At 44.1% G+C, this 14960-nt stretch overlaps 2 protein-coding genes across 2 annotated transcripts in view; one reads left to right on the top strand and one right to left on the bottom strand.

Annotated features, from left to right (window-relative positions):
* Nucleotides 1–14960, bottom strand: part of T265_10571 (hypothetical protein) — a gene marked incomplete at both ends in the record, with an annotated part of 30992 nt that overhangs the window by 7515 nt on the left and 8517 nt on the right. Inside the window, 2 exons of the mRNA XM_009176982.1 lie at nt 2017–2148; nt 5772–6105. Coding sequence (XP_009175246.1) covers nt 2017–2148; nt 5772–6105 — 466 coding nt within the window. The remainder of the gene's footprint in view (nt 1–2016; nt 2149–5771; nt 6106–14960) is intronic.
* T265_10573 (hypothetical protein) lies at nt 460–2695 on the top strand (the record flags this gene model as incomplete). The annotated part of the gene is made up of 2 exons (XM_009176983.1): nt 460–520; nt 2508–2695. The coding sequence occupies 2 exons, from the start codon at nt 460–462 to the stop codon at nt 2693–2695; spliced, it is 249 nt and encodes an 82-aa protein (XP_009175247.1).

The raw sequence follows: 14960 nt of genomic DNA on the forward strand, positions 1-14960 counted from the left end.
TCCTTTGCAATCGAGACACACTGAGATTTGTGCTTATAGAAACACACGGAGTAAGGAGTAGTGTGCTGGTTAGCTCAGCGGACATCCAAATTTCTCATGAGGTTAAAGTGGTATTATTACAGAGTTATGTCAGATACTGGATCTCAAGCGAGGCTTCGTTTTTCCGAGATTTGACTAGCTCACAACATCCTCAGGGCATTTTCCGTACATGTAGAAAACGAAGCGATAAGATCCGCCAACAGGCAGGACTTTGTTGGGAGAAACCGGTCTACTCAAATGTGGCGGCACAGGCTGTTTTTACACAGCGGCGTAGGCTTATCTTTCATCCCTTTGGCTTCAAGACAATTACCGCGCTGCCCGCAACAAACAGCCGTGCAACTTTTTCTGTGGGATGACATTCCACTAGTGCCCCAGAGGTTAGTTACCGTGAATAAACTAAGGTACAACCGTTTAAGGACTATGATGCGCTGTCTCGATGCCCATCAAGCTTGTACAGAATGCAGTTCCCCAGACCAACCTGGTAAGCGTCACACTTTTCCAAGACCAGAGAAGAGGATTATTAACTTTTGACATTTCTTCGAGAACGCCAAAAATTCGGTTGACATTGAGCCCACATTTCAATCGAAGTAAACTTCCTGTCGAAATTTGGCACTATCACACTACGAACATTAAGTCTTCTCAGAAAGACCTCACGAGCCGCACAAGCCTTTTATCTAATAATTCCTCTTTCAAGGAGCCAGTCAACCCATGACCGTGTGACGTGAACCGCATATGAGTGCGAGTTACTCAGGCTGCTAATCAGCCGTTCGTGCCAGAACGGTGATGTGCTCACTTAATAACCGGAGGGTAAAGGGGTTCAATCACCTTAGATATTCATGAGAAGTATACTGCCCGACATGGATGCCCGACAAGGATGAAATGGGTATACAGTGCCTCCCGGCTTTTCGCCACGAACTGATTTCACTTGCAAGTTGAAATCTCTATTGAAATGGTGGAGAAGTTGTTCTGAGATATCGTAACAACCATTTTTTTTTCCTGTTTTACTCAAGATAACTATATGGTCAGTACACCCACAACCTAGACAGAATCCTGCTTTGTTTCCAGGACTCTGCCTGTGATGAGTGCTGATAAGTTCATTCGGGATAATGTTCGTTGGAAGCGTGAACAATCAGACTAATAACCCAATGTTGTCAACATTCACATCTGACAGATCCTTCTAAGGCGGAGGTAAATGTTTATCATTTCCCTGCCTTCTTTCATTTTCCAAACGTTGTGACCGAGTTTTGTCAAAATGTGTATGAGCCCACTCTCTTCGAAATTAGAAGAATTAGAGGTAGAGGTTCAGAACTGGATGTTTTGTTCCCAAATTCCGTTTGTGACTTCAATTCCAGTTGAAAGCCAGCAGTCTATATTTTACTATAGAGGCGATAATATTGGTCGTCACGCTAAGCAGTTAAGGTCAGCTAAATTGTTATTGGATTTGCTTCACTTGTCGAAGCACGGGACGTAACTTCCAGTAAATTTTTGGATCTTTTCCTCTGCGATTGCTTGAGTAACTGGCAGTTTTCACGGCCACTGCCAGGAGTGTTTTCCAATGTTTTTCGGTTCTTAGGCTGACCCTTCCGACCGCTTCTCTGGGTAATTCTTAGGTCTGCAAGACAGAGTGAATTAATCTTGATAGCTGTTTTTTATTACGCTGTTCAACTTCTAGAGACACTCATCAGCAATCGCCCAACAAAAGCTGGTCTCCCATGATCATTCAGGGGTTTAATGAATAGCAGACGTTTGGCCGCGAACTAAAAGCCAGATGAAAATCTTTCTGACATAGAGTGACTACCAGTGGGAGTTTTCTGTTGCCATTCATTTACAAGTCAATCAGTCAGTCTGCTCACTGCACATTGCATCTAAAGAATCCAAAAAGTAGAAATATACTGGAACATGAAGTGCTGACTAACTCATAAACGTGTTTCTCCTCAGTCGCAGGAGAAACACACTGACTAAACACATGGAACTCACGGTCGCATGGGTAACATCTCCGGTTTGCTGCGACGGCGCCAGTGAAACACACAGCAGATGACGACTCCAATTAGCGTCAAGAATAGGATCAGAAACAGAACACCGAATGCCACAATCCACCAGTAACCGGTACTTGAAGCGTCGTCCTGTCAAAAAAAGGATGGGTAGCTGACGGGATGGGATAGCAATAAAACTCATGGACTCTATGTGATGATCACATTGGACAATCCGAACCCCCAACCAAGGACACATGCTCCATGCCAAAAGAGCCGGTGACAGTATCACGAAGGTGACAACAACGGCAAAACAATGATAAGGTGGAAGGAGACGAGCCACTGTGAGGGAATGCAACCGGCGCTTACCTTGACCAAAGCAATATTCAGTTTGTACATTTCAGCAACAACTAATTTTCACTACACAATAGAAAACACATCGTCATCAGCGACAAACTACAACAGAGGCACATAGTACATACTTTATTGCACTCTCAGAAAGTGTTCCTGTGAAGAATGGAGGGAAAGGAGGCAATGCCAAACTCATGTCCCTTCAGAAGAACAAAGTGCTTTGCTTGGAGGACGACATCAGAGTAGGCAAATCTGAAACGCCACCAGTGCAACTGAACGAAGGAGGGGTCACAACTGATGTGGACTCCAGTAGTCTCGTGGAGCATAAAGACTAAAGATGTGGGAGAAGACAGTGCGAAGTGCTATTGAAGAATGACCATGGAGAATAGTTCCTTGCTCAAATGAGCGTAGAAAGTTTGCCCAACCGTGGAGGGTACAGCTCCTTTGCAATCGAGACACACTGAGATTTGTGCTTATAGAAACACACGGAGTAAGGAGTAGTGTGCTGGTTAGCTCAGCGGACATCCAAATTTCTCATGAGGTTAAAGTGGTATTATTACAGAGTTATGTCAGATACTGGATCTCAAGCGAGGCTTCGTTTTTCCGAGATTTGACTAGCTCACAACATCCTCAGGGCATTTTCCGTACATGTAGAAAACGAAGCGATAAGATCCGCCAACAGGCAGGACTTTGTTGGGAGAAACCGGTCTACTCAAATGTGGCGGCACAGGCTGTTTTTACACAGCGGCGTAGGCTTATCTTTCATCCCTTTGGCTTCAAGACAATTACCGCGCTGCCCGCAACAAACAGCCGTGCAACTTTTTCTGTGGGATGACATTCCACTAGTGCCCCAGAGGTTAGTTACCGTGAATAAACTAAGGTACAACCGTTTAAGGACTATGATGCGCTGTCTCGATGCCCATCAAGCTTGTACAGAATGCAGTTCCCCAGACCAACCTGGTAAGCGTCACACTTTTCCAAGACCAGAGAAGAGGATTATTAACTTTTGACATTTCTTCGAGAACGCCAAAAATTCGGTTGACATTGAGCCCACATTTCAATCGAAGTAAACTTCCTGTCGAAATTTGGCACTATCACACTACGAACATTAAGTCTTCTCAGAAAGACCTCACGAGCCGCACAAGCCTTTTATCTAATAATTCCTCTTTCAAGGAGCCAGTCAACCCATGACCGTGTGACGTGAACCGCATATGAGTGCGAGTTACTCAGGCTGCTAATCAGCCGTTCGTGCCAGAACGGTGATGTGCTCACTTAATAACCGGAGGGTAAAGGGGTTCAATCACCTTAGATATTCATGAGAAGTATACTGCCCGACATGGATGCCCGACAAGGATGAAATGGGTATACAGTGCCTCCCGGCTTTTCGCCACGAACTGATTTCACTTGCAAGTTGAAATCTCTATTGAAATGGTGGAGAAGTTGTTCTGAGATATCGTAACAACCATTTTTTTTTCCTGTGGCCTATCCAGCGTTGCTTGTCGCGATTGGAGGAGCACTAAATTTCGTAGACCTTAGCTAATGTGAAAACTTCAGCTTTCTGGATTCGATTGGACGACTGATTTTGTTGGAAATCGAGTAAGCTGTGTAAGTGTAATCTGACAAATGTCCTAATTCGCCATCGGTATGGTGTTTTTCTTCTGCTGCCATATGATTATAGTGACGTTACAACAACTAGGTACACTGCCACTTTGATGGCCCTGCACCAATTGCGGTTTCTTCAAACGACTTTACGTGGATAACCGGATACAACGCTTGTCTTAGCCTTCCAAGCAGCAAACTACAGTTGATAGACAGATAGAGAGAGATATAAGGGGAGTATCACAAACGGAAACAGACACTCCAATGCCTGCTCATGGACTTCATTGAAGCAACATCGAGCAACATGAATGCCCGGACAAACTTGTCAACCTAAAATGGGCTCACACGGTGGAATTATAGATCGAGTGAATGTCATTGTGACCACTTTACCCGAGTTCAAATCTAATTCAGAAATGAAAGCGGATCATATCCTTTCCCCAACATTATTCAGCTCATATTTAAAAGCCACCAAGGGCAAACGTACATCATCCTTTCAAAAGTGATATGCCAATACAAGACCTAGCAATCACCGCACTATCGAAGTGGTAGTGATGTTCAACGTACGTGCTCAACCACTGTCTACCAAAGACGCTGCTTTTGTTCCTGGCCCAGCCTGGCGAAAGAGTCAATAAGGTGATATACAGTACTGTTGTGCGAACAACCAATCATGGCTCCGTAGGAATTTCATACCTTCTCAGTTGTGCCTACGTAATTCTCCTTGGCCTTGGATGGAAACCATACGGGACATGGCACCTAGCCGATCCCAGTGAACTTCATGATGTCCGTCGCTAGCTTAACTGCCCAGCGAATACCTCTCCGCCTATATATGCTGGGCTCCTGCTGGGTGAGGTTCGCGAAAGACATTGGCTTGATTTCACTACTGTTTCGCACAACGGCATGATGTTTGGTTAACCACCAACCACGCACCACTGTGCTCCCAACAACGCACTGATGATGTCACCTCGATTGGTGATGAAACGCTTGCAATCAAATTGCCCAGCTCAGCGAACAAGCCAGCGACCGTCCACGCTACCTGAGCTACCAACATTTTTCTCTATAGAAAACATACTTCCATTTCAGATCACAGCAGAGCTGGGCACCCGACAGAGTCTAGAGAACAGTTATCTACGCGGATGTGAGAAGTCGTGAAACATGATGCACTTGAATGATCTGAAACAAGTGAAATACCTAGAGGGGGTCCACTTTCTTCAGTGTAGTGACTGGCATTTGGACAAGCGCAAAATGTGGACGCATACAAATTGTGGGTCACCAGGGTACTCACACCCACCTACTTGCTTAACATCAAAACAGAAACCGTTGTTTCCAACCGATATCTAGCCCATGTATTGACATTTTCAGGAAGGCAACATTGCTAGCTGTGCGCTTCGTGGAATATTTCAAAGCAATCCATTGTCAACGTAGCAGTGTTCTAGTAAGCAAGCCCGGGAATACTTTTTAAGCACTGTGATTGAAAATATATCGTTCCGAAATTAAAGGAATCGACGGAAAACGCTGGTCACGGTGCGCAGTGTTTTGCCGCCAAATTTAGCTCGACCAATGGATTGCAAAAGGCCCCTGCACACTCGTCTGCCAATCTTGTTCATCATACCTAGCACCACAGTGGCTTTCGTGCAAACTATACGTGGCTTTCGAAATACGCGCAGGTATCCGTTTGTTCAGTCATCACGGATTGCCAGTTCGGAGAACGTATGATATTGATGCCAATTACATAGATTTACCATCAGGTGCAAGTTTACCAAATCTGATTAAATTGTATGTCAGAAACATAAGCGGTAAGCTACTTTCACTCACAATTTTAACGTTTTCTGTTGTTGGGGCTTTTACGCTCCATAGTCCGAAATCCACATTGCCATAGCCCACGGATTCGTTGACCTGAGGCTGGAAACCAGGAGGCCATAGGGTGGGTGGGTATTCACAGTGAAGCCCCGTCCAACCGATGGGACACAGACATGTATAGCCACCGAATTTATTAACACACACAGACTCTTCTCCACAACAAGGACTGGCTACATGTCCGGGTGTGTAACATTTGATTACTTCAGCGATCTTTTCAGGGACCTCGGTTACTTCCCGTGAATGTTGAATCGAATACCAGTGTGAGCATTCATCCACATCATGTTCACATCTAAATAAAATTTAACGAGCACGGAAAGCAGGTTACAAAAGCCCGGTATCAGACAGAAATTATTGCAAATAAAGCCTATTCGTTCAGGATGATATGCTTTAGATTGTTATAATAAAAAAAACAACTTGGGAATCTGGAGGTGTCTGCTGCATAGGTATTTGCTGTCTACTGGCAGAAAGCTCTCGATAAAACTAAGAACTACAGGGCAACAAGAAGCTTTGTTAGTTTTGGATTGTATGGAGACCTTTTTTGTTGACACTGAGACATCGTCATCATCAGCTGTGAAACCGTGCACTTGCCGTACAGTAGTTATAGCAGTCACAGATTCGTAACCGATCTTTATGTGGGTGACCGGGTCGCTACAAAACCGTGCACTTGCCGTACAGTAGTTATAGCAGTCACAGATTCGTTAACCGATCTTTGGACAGGTAACTAGAGAGATACGTACTGGAGGCGGTAGCTGATATAATTGGTGCGTAAAGATAAGGGCGCCAGTAGACATTCCAGTGAGGAGATCGGGTAGGGAGATTTTCATTGAAGAAAACAGTTTGGATGCATAAGAGTCATTGAGGGCGCGACCGGAACATGTCTGGCAATGCCTCTAGCCATTGATGTCCCTCGAGGTCAGCATCCAACAAGACGGCAATGATCAACACAACGGAGTTTGCTGGTAATGGTTCTCAAACTTCGCTGCCAAGTCGTTGTTTGATCTCCACTGACTCATTTCCACCCTTCGTGTGGTTGTGCGGAAATGTCTTTCCGAGGAAGTGGTCGACTGGAGAACGTGGCCAAGTCAGTAAAACCTATGGAGTGTTATTAGTCCTTTTATCGTTAGCGGTAAAGTGTTCTCCCCAGGCGACCACCATGCCCATATTCATAGAAGCAGCTATGTCGCCTTCCTCCCGAGAACGGACATTTTGAAAAGGTCGGCCCTAAAAACCACCCACTATGATCACCCAACGGTTGATCGTGACCGCCAGCGAATTATTCAATACGGTCGAAATACTTCTAAAACCAACTAGTCTGTTGCTGCCCAAGATACGTGCGCAGCCACATCAGGAGTAAGGCAGAAATGCTTTACTTTCGGGTTAGGCCAGCTCCATGCAGCCTTGCACGCCGGATTATTGAGGAATCGGCTTCGGGAAGAGTCCTCAGAAAAAACTCTACTGCTCGCTGTCTCGTGTGCCAGACATTTGAGGTGGAGGCTAAGGGCAAGGTCCCGAACCAAACCCTACATCTTCCCGCTGCCTTGTTGGTCGCGCCCTGTGACGTCTATCTCAGATCACAAACCATTTCGAACTGTTTATAAGCAACGGTTTTCTGAGAAATGCTCACTCGCCAGAGTGGGATTTGCCACCACAAATGAGCACGAAATCAATTTCGGTTATCCACGGTACAGAGCTTTAGCTAGTCGTATCCAAAGTGGAGGTAACGGGAGATTCCGAACATTCGGGAACCACAATAGAAGGTGGCAGTTTTGTATTCACCAATCCACACAAGTGACCTCTACAAGGCAAATGGAGTTTTGAGCTTTCCTGGGGGCAGTCACCTCCCTTTGGAGGGTCAGAAGCTTGGTTGAGCAGTTGAACAAGAATGCTGCGAAGTCCAAAATAAAGGTTTCTTATCACAGGCGGTTACTGTACCATAATCGTGTTACATATGTTCAAACGTTCATGAGAACAATAGAAAAAACGAAGCATAAATGCAAAGCCGAAATTATTTATGTTCTTAAAAAGACAATTTATACATTTTCAATAACTTGACATTCTCTTTGATAACGGATAGGTTTCAATGTTTTAACCATTTGAGATGTTTGTTTTTATGGAAACACGACAAAGCGTGATCTCCTAATGAGAACAAAAATCGATGGAATTTTTCCTAGTCTGAGTCGCAGTGTTTGTGTTGAAGGATGGTAGTTTAGGTCCTGTGGAATGTTACAGTCTCCTATAGTTACTTTGAACTATAAAGAACCAGACGAATGAGCTCAACTTCTAATCCACTTGACTCCGTGCAAAGTAGCACAGTTTCACACAGTCACGTGAGCAGAGTGGTGCGTATGAAAACACGAGTCAACCTCGGTTACAGTTGCATAAGCGAATAGATTGAACATCACGAAAACCTGAAGGTCAATTCAAGTTAAACCAGCAGAACTGATGCATACTACGCAGATACGTTCGTGAAGAGAGCTAGCCACCATTGAGAATATTGTCAGGGTTTGTGGTGCTTCTTATTGGCATGAGTGACTGTGTATGCTGGTGGTTATTGAATACTGGTAAACAAGGAGAATCACAGCGTTGATTCCAGCTCGAGCCACATGACCGAAAATTCGGATTGCGAACGGACTGTACAGCATGCGTATCATGAATCTATGTAGCACATAGCTAAAATCAGCTGAGCCTACTGAGAGTACTGTTGTGCGCTTTAGGAGGAATGACGCATGATTAGATCGGATATTGGTGTGGCGTTTGCACACTGGTCAAGTGCTGGTCAAGTACACCACACGTGACTGCGACGTGATACAATGAAAATTATAAATTCTTTGGCGACGAAAAATGGTGATAGACAGCGACTTGAGCGCTTCGGATGAGGCGAAATTCGACCTAACACGATTCGGTTGGTCGATAATGCCTTACACCAAATCAGTGCCTCGTTGACACTATGGCATATATGTTGGAATGTTCCCTCCCTCAGTCGGTCTTTCAAAGGAGGGTGAAGAAACAGCTCCTTAAACTTCAAGGAAAATGCACGGATTCTCTTTGCCAAAGTGATTGTCCGAATCATGCTTTGTTTCTGTCATTACCTAGAGTTACCTGAAACCCTATAACTGTGGGAGCTAATATTAGCTTAAAGGAGGTATAAACTTCTCGAAGTAGAACTATCAATTGACACTGACAGGTTGATGAAAATAGGAAGAATTTAACACGGGCGACCCATGTGCATTAAATCCTATATGTTTGCAGGACATCACAACTGCCTGAATTGCTTTCGTGCCAACCTTGCGGACTAAATGAGGTGGGATCTGCGCCTTCCGAATTTCGAACAGTGATCATCAATCGTCCGGATCGTGCCTGACGGCGACAAAGTCGCAGTCTGGTGAAGCATAACAAGCAACCGTAATGAGTCTTGGAAAAGCAACCCATAAGTCCGTCCTTACCGCGACTCATCAGATGGGTATAGTACGATGTGATCACCTGATGCTCCAGTCGAAAGTACACACCTATAACTTCAAAGTCAAGCAATCGCTAACCTCACTCACAAGAGTGACGTATGCACCAGTCGTTCACGAACCGGAAACTGCAGAAAGCCAGTATTCATGTGAAACATCTCTCATAGTGCAAGGTGAATGCTGCCGGACACTTCAGGGCTGAGCAGTCCAACACCTAAGACGGCGACGGGAAAGGAGAGACTGTTACTCTCTCCAGCTGTTGGGGGAACAATCGCCCAAATACGGAAAAGCGAGAATCAGAAATAGGCAATATCTATTGCAGCTTTGGTTCATAGACGAAAATCTCTTACGAAGAAATATATCGCTGAGGAGGTGCATGGACAGACACGTAATTTTGTGCGCCCAAACTAAGTGTAGGAAATCGCCCATTCGGCAAGGAATCTGTGACAGACGCACTGACAGAAACAGAGATATTCGTAGTTTCACACGGGTTTGGTAAGCAGTTGGTGGGTTTAGAGCTGGGCAACATTTCGCTTTCGACACAAAGGCTCCAAAATGCCAGGTGAGTAGACTACTAGGTTGACGGAGTTTGCAGGCTGAGCGAGGACTAGTCAGCGATATTTTCTTCGGTTATCGAACTAGATCCGTGTTGAATGCCTGTTAAACGTTTTTGTCGGCTAATGCGTGGTCCTGTCTTAGGATAGATGCAATGGAGTTGATTTGAAGTGATTTCAATAGGGTATTGGTCTTTGGTTTTTCACCTCAGGGTGCCTCACCTTACAAGTCCTCTGGGGTGTTATTGTTAGATCGCCTTTGTGGGCTCGTAAGCTTTACGGCGATTTGGTTAAGGAGCTGATGCTATGTGGCTTAGGTTTCTGAATCTGATTCAAGGATCGGCTGTCTCTACTCCCGTAGATACCGCAGCATTTAAGCATTTCAGCAAACCGGACAAAAAGCAGATATTGACGGTATCGAATACCTACTCGCTTGAACACTCAATCTTTACAGCTATATAGGCTCAAGTTCAAAAAGACAGTATGATCAGGTATGAAAATTGTAAACCACTCAAAATCGTTAAATCCTCCCACTTGGCCTGCATTTAGGTGAAATCCCGGTTCACAACATTTTGTTCGAAACATTCGGCAACACAGTAACTAGTTTTCACACCAGAAGGAGGGCGTGCAGCGTAATCCATAGGACAGATGGAAACGTCCCTAGTCCCCAGATGAAAACCGAAAACAGAGTGCCATTTCGTGATTTTCATTTTCAGCACAATCCAACCAAGTATTTTCCAAACAAGTCGTTTAAAATAGAGGTTGATACCTCCTTCCCACGCGGCACCCAAAACCTGCGTATTTAGACCAATCCACCGTAGAGCTTTTGAAACCTAAGGGTACGGACAGATTTGTACGTAACTCCTGATCGCTTTCAGTAAAACGCTACCTCCCAGTACGAACCCCTCAGAACAAAACACCCTTCAACATCGATAACGGACTACGGTCACTAACTTAGAATCGATTACAGTTCGACGGGTCGTTGTTAAGACACAAGAAAAGCCATTACATTGCACAGGATCGACAAGCTTCCGGTCCTGATAAATACTAAAATAACTGGAAAACGGGTAGTCTACTTAGTTCTGTGATCACTTGCAAAACTACGAATTGGTAAAACCTCTCAATGGCAAACATCTGGAGTGAGCACTGGGGTTGCCGACCTATAATCTAAGAATGCCTGTTTAAAGAACACTGCACAACCACTGACCCATCGCTCAGCTCCAATATGCTCCCCAAAAACAACGCACTGATGACATCACATCGAATGGTGGTGAAACGTTTGCAACGAACAAACCAGAGACCAAATACTGATGAAAGCCATGCGGAAGCACTTCACTTCACTCGGAACATTGATCGTTGAATCAAAGGATGAGCTTTCATTTAGGAACTTTTCAAGCAACATACTCAAAACGAAACAAGCGTACACATCCCCAGTTAGTCCGTGACGGGTTGCAAAGGATTTTTTAAGCTCTACTAGGGGAGATACCTGGTAAAAATAGAAAAAGGAAGAAATGACTTATGAGAACGCAATTAGCATTGCTTAGTTTTTTCAGTGCAACTCGAAATTCTGTTTCGAATCGAGCCATACATCCTCAGCCTGCTACTCCAAAATCAGATGACGTTCCCGGAAAACAAACCAAGTTTAAGCGCGCTCTCGGAGATCATAAAACAGCAGTATTTTTTATAGAATGCCTTTGTGGGGAATGTTGCCTCCCATTGGGGCATTGTGTCAAGGAATCGAACCATAATGGAAGTAGCATTGTTGAGCTCCCCACATAATTTAAGGCCTCTTAGGGAAGCTCAGATTAATGCGATTTTTCCTTCTCCGTACTTCGCTTCTTAATTCGTTCCGCGTGGGTAGATATCAACCAATCTTTGCTCATACGTATTAGGACTTAAGTCAGGGTTCTTCAGTCCACCCCAGCTAGCGAACCAAAGTTCTGCCACCCATCAAAGAATGAAGGTAGAAATTGAGAGGTAATAGATTCCACCCAAATAGTTCCATCCTCATCATAAATCGGTAGATACCAGTCAAAATCGAGGTATCCAAATGACCATCATTAGGGCCTCAAAGAATAGGCAAACCCAAGCGAAAAAACATCGTTCAGAACTCTGAATGCTGTTGCTGATAAATATACCTTCGAACGGAATAATATAATTCTTGTGGGGAATTTTTTCCACATCTAGTAGGTTACTTTGAACTGCAACAACTGCTCAGGCCGTCGCCTTCATCCGTGTACCATCTGCCAGTCACTTCGTGTGTTGAACAAAGTTCGCGACTATGAAAATGTGAACTGGTCTTTGTGATGTATGGTACTATTCGAAGGATCGATCAAGATTCTCTGCAAAGGATTGTGTGCTGGTCAATAGACCGAGAAAGTTAAGCTCGGTCAGCATTCTAAACAATCCGCTGTTATACAGTCGTGTGATAGCAAGACCACCATAACCACTGACGACAAATTCACATAAAAAGTCTGTCAGCGGACATTCGAGTTGAACCAATGCAAAACGAGTGCATGTTGTTGTACACACACCTTGTATCCTGATGTTTTAATTTACGGACCGCACTGCTGCTGTACGCACTGTTCGAACAGGTTTCACCGAAGAATTGGAAGTAAGAAGTCTACACCCAAGGAATTTGATACCAATGGTTTCGCGTATGGCTAAGAGCGGAACAAGTATTCGACTTTTTGGCTTATACAGACGTAGCCAACGAAGTCAGTGGTGGCTTTTCGTTTCCAATGAAGATATGGGCGTAGCACCTAGGTGATAATCATTTGTTCGCCTTAAAGAAAAACAGCCACTATCTGTTTGCTTCTTTGTGTAAGAGGCAAACTTTATCGCCAATGAATAAGTCCTCAATGGGCGTCCCGAAGTTTTCTAAGTTTGTTTCCGGTGGCGAAAGATGAGACAAGACTCCCAGTCGAATAGCACTGATACATTCAACTTGGTCGAAACCACAATATCAGTCAAAGTTGGAAAGTCGTGCATCAGCGCATTTCCAACTATGACAAACAATGTTTGACAATCGCATACGCGCCCCGTTTGTGGGAAAGTTCTTTTGTCTAATAAGTCATTCGTTTGGTATCCACTGGTCTATCCAGGGTTAGCCTTCCACCTAAGGCTGCATTCCATTGATAGCCCCTTACAGAACTATCAGAGTTAATAAAAACTTCAATGTGTTTGTTAAAGTAACTACTGGGCGACACAGACAAATTTTTGAACTTCGAGGTAGTTTGATATATCATGATGCTTGTCGAATAGTTGCAAGTGAATCTTGAAACTAGATGTCCTTTGTAATCGTATATATACGAAGAGATAGTCGGGGTGTACGAAAAAACTATTCACAGCGACGGTTGGGTTTTCCAATCTGAGATTCGACATTCTTGATCTTGGTAAGAGATGATTGGGCCATTAAACGTGGATAAAATTGCACACTTTTGAAAAAAAACAGTCAAAACATGTCTTTAAATTGGTTTCTGTGTGTTCTGTACCACAGGAAAGTCAGCAGAGTTCTAATTTGTTGGTTCACATGATCTAGAGACAGAGTGAAGTTGTAAGCTGTAATCTGTTCAATTGGGGAGCGTAACAGAGAAAACTGTTTCTGTGTCTGCTATTTGGCAGTTTGTTTTTCACGAGTAATTTTTAAAACTTGTGAGTGCCTCCGTAGGAGAGCAACGTCTGTTCACGAAACGTCTGTTGTGAAAGTACTACACTCTTCTGTTTATGTTCACTCACCGGTACTCAGTCAGTGGCACTGGTAGTAATACCTTTCGCCAGTGGGAACCCTTACTAGTAAGCACATAGAATCGGTAAAATCCTGAACAGTGTCGTGGACAAATGCTCACTAAGCTACGCAGCACGAATGAAGAAGGAACTAAAAGTTAAACGCTACACACGTCTAGCACACCTCCCCTGGGAAAATGCTTCGAGCTTTATGAGCTCATCATGTGGCAGTATTTGGGCCATAGACTCAACCCCGAGTTCTGTAGTATCACTCAAACGTGAACATCCTCAGGACATTAAGAAATGTTCCTTTCTCCGGAAAGTTCACCCTTAAAAACAACTGTATATTTCCATTCTAAACATTGGTACCCTCCAATACAACGTTTTTCTGCCTCCTGTACTGACGTTTTCCTAAAAAAATCACATTACTCCTAGGTTTGCTAATGCCGCTTTACCAACTTCAAACCTCCAAAAAGAACCACACAATGAAGGAGCAAAATGGCACGCACACGTGTCCTCTCTTCTGTAGCGCTATGATATTTGTTACCAGCCACTGAATCCTTCTCGTTGGGCAAAAGCATTCCTTTATTTGAATAAAAAGCAAGGCTTTAGAAAGCAAACGTTGTTAGGTTATATAATGTTACCCAAATTACAACTAAATAACAAATAACAACTAAAAGGCTTTGAGGGGGCTTCTACATTGATGGATCTAGGATGATCTTGAAAGATCCTCACTATATTCTGCAACAGTGATCATACCAGTCTAACGTCACACCGACAGTGCAAGCAACTAAGCCTCATGTATTATGTAGCGGTTAAAAGGCCATTTTCTCTGAGTCAATTTTAGGGCTGCCTGATAAAATCACAAATTAGAGGAGGCTTCTGTTGTGAGGCCCAAATAATGCATCAACGTCCGAAGTGCAGTAAATTCTCTAGAAGGTAGCCATGTACATAAATTTTAAGACTCGATCACTAGAAAAGACATGACGATGCAACAAGAATGGCGCGCATTCTACGAGCTGAAGTAGTCTGTCACTTCACGGTTTGCACTAGGTCTTTCGGGATGCAGTTCTAAATTCCAGGCGGATAAAATGCGTTCCGCTTCAATAGTGCTACTAAGCAGACTGCATCCAAACAGCCAATGAGGCCGTTTTCCTACGAAGTGAAAAGCGTTTCAAACCGGTTAGTTGGACGAGTGTCTTGAAAACCTCAGCCCATCAGGGGTGTGCTTTCGGTATTTTTGTACCGACTTGTACTTTAACCTGTAAGTTTAAAACAGCTCAGTTGTGCGACTCCATATGGTAGGTTTATCGTCAGTACGCGAGAAAGTCCTCAAAGCAGCTGACACAATGTTATTACCAGCCAAGCCCCATCACAAGATTACTGGTCACATGAGATGTTACAATCGG

The sequence above is a fragment of the Opisthorchis viverrini genome, assembly GCF_000715545.1.
Source record: "Opisthorchis viverrini unplaced genomic scaffold opera_v5_381, whole genome shotgun sequence".
NCBI classification, from domain to species: Eukaryota; Metazoa; Platyhelminthes; class Trematoda; order Opisthorchiida; family Opisthorchiidae; genus Opisthorchis; species Opisthorchis viverrini.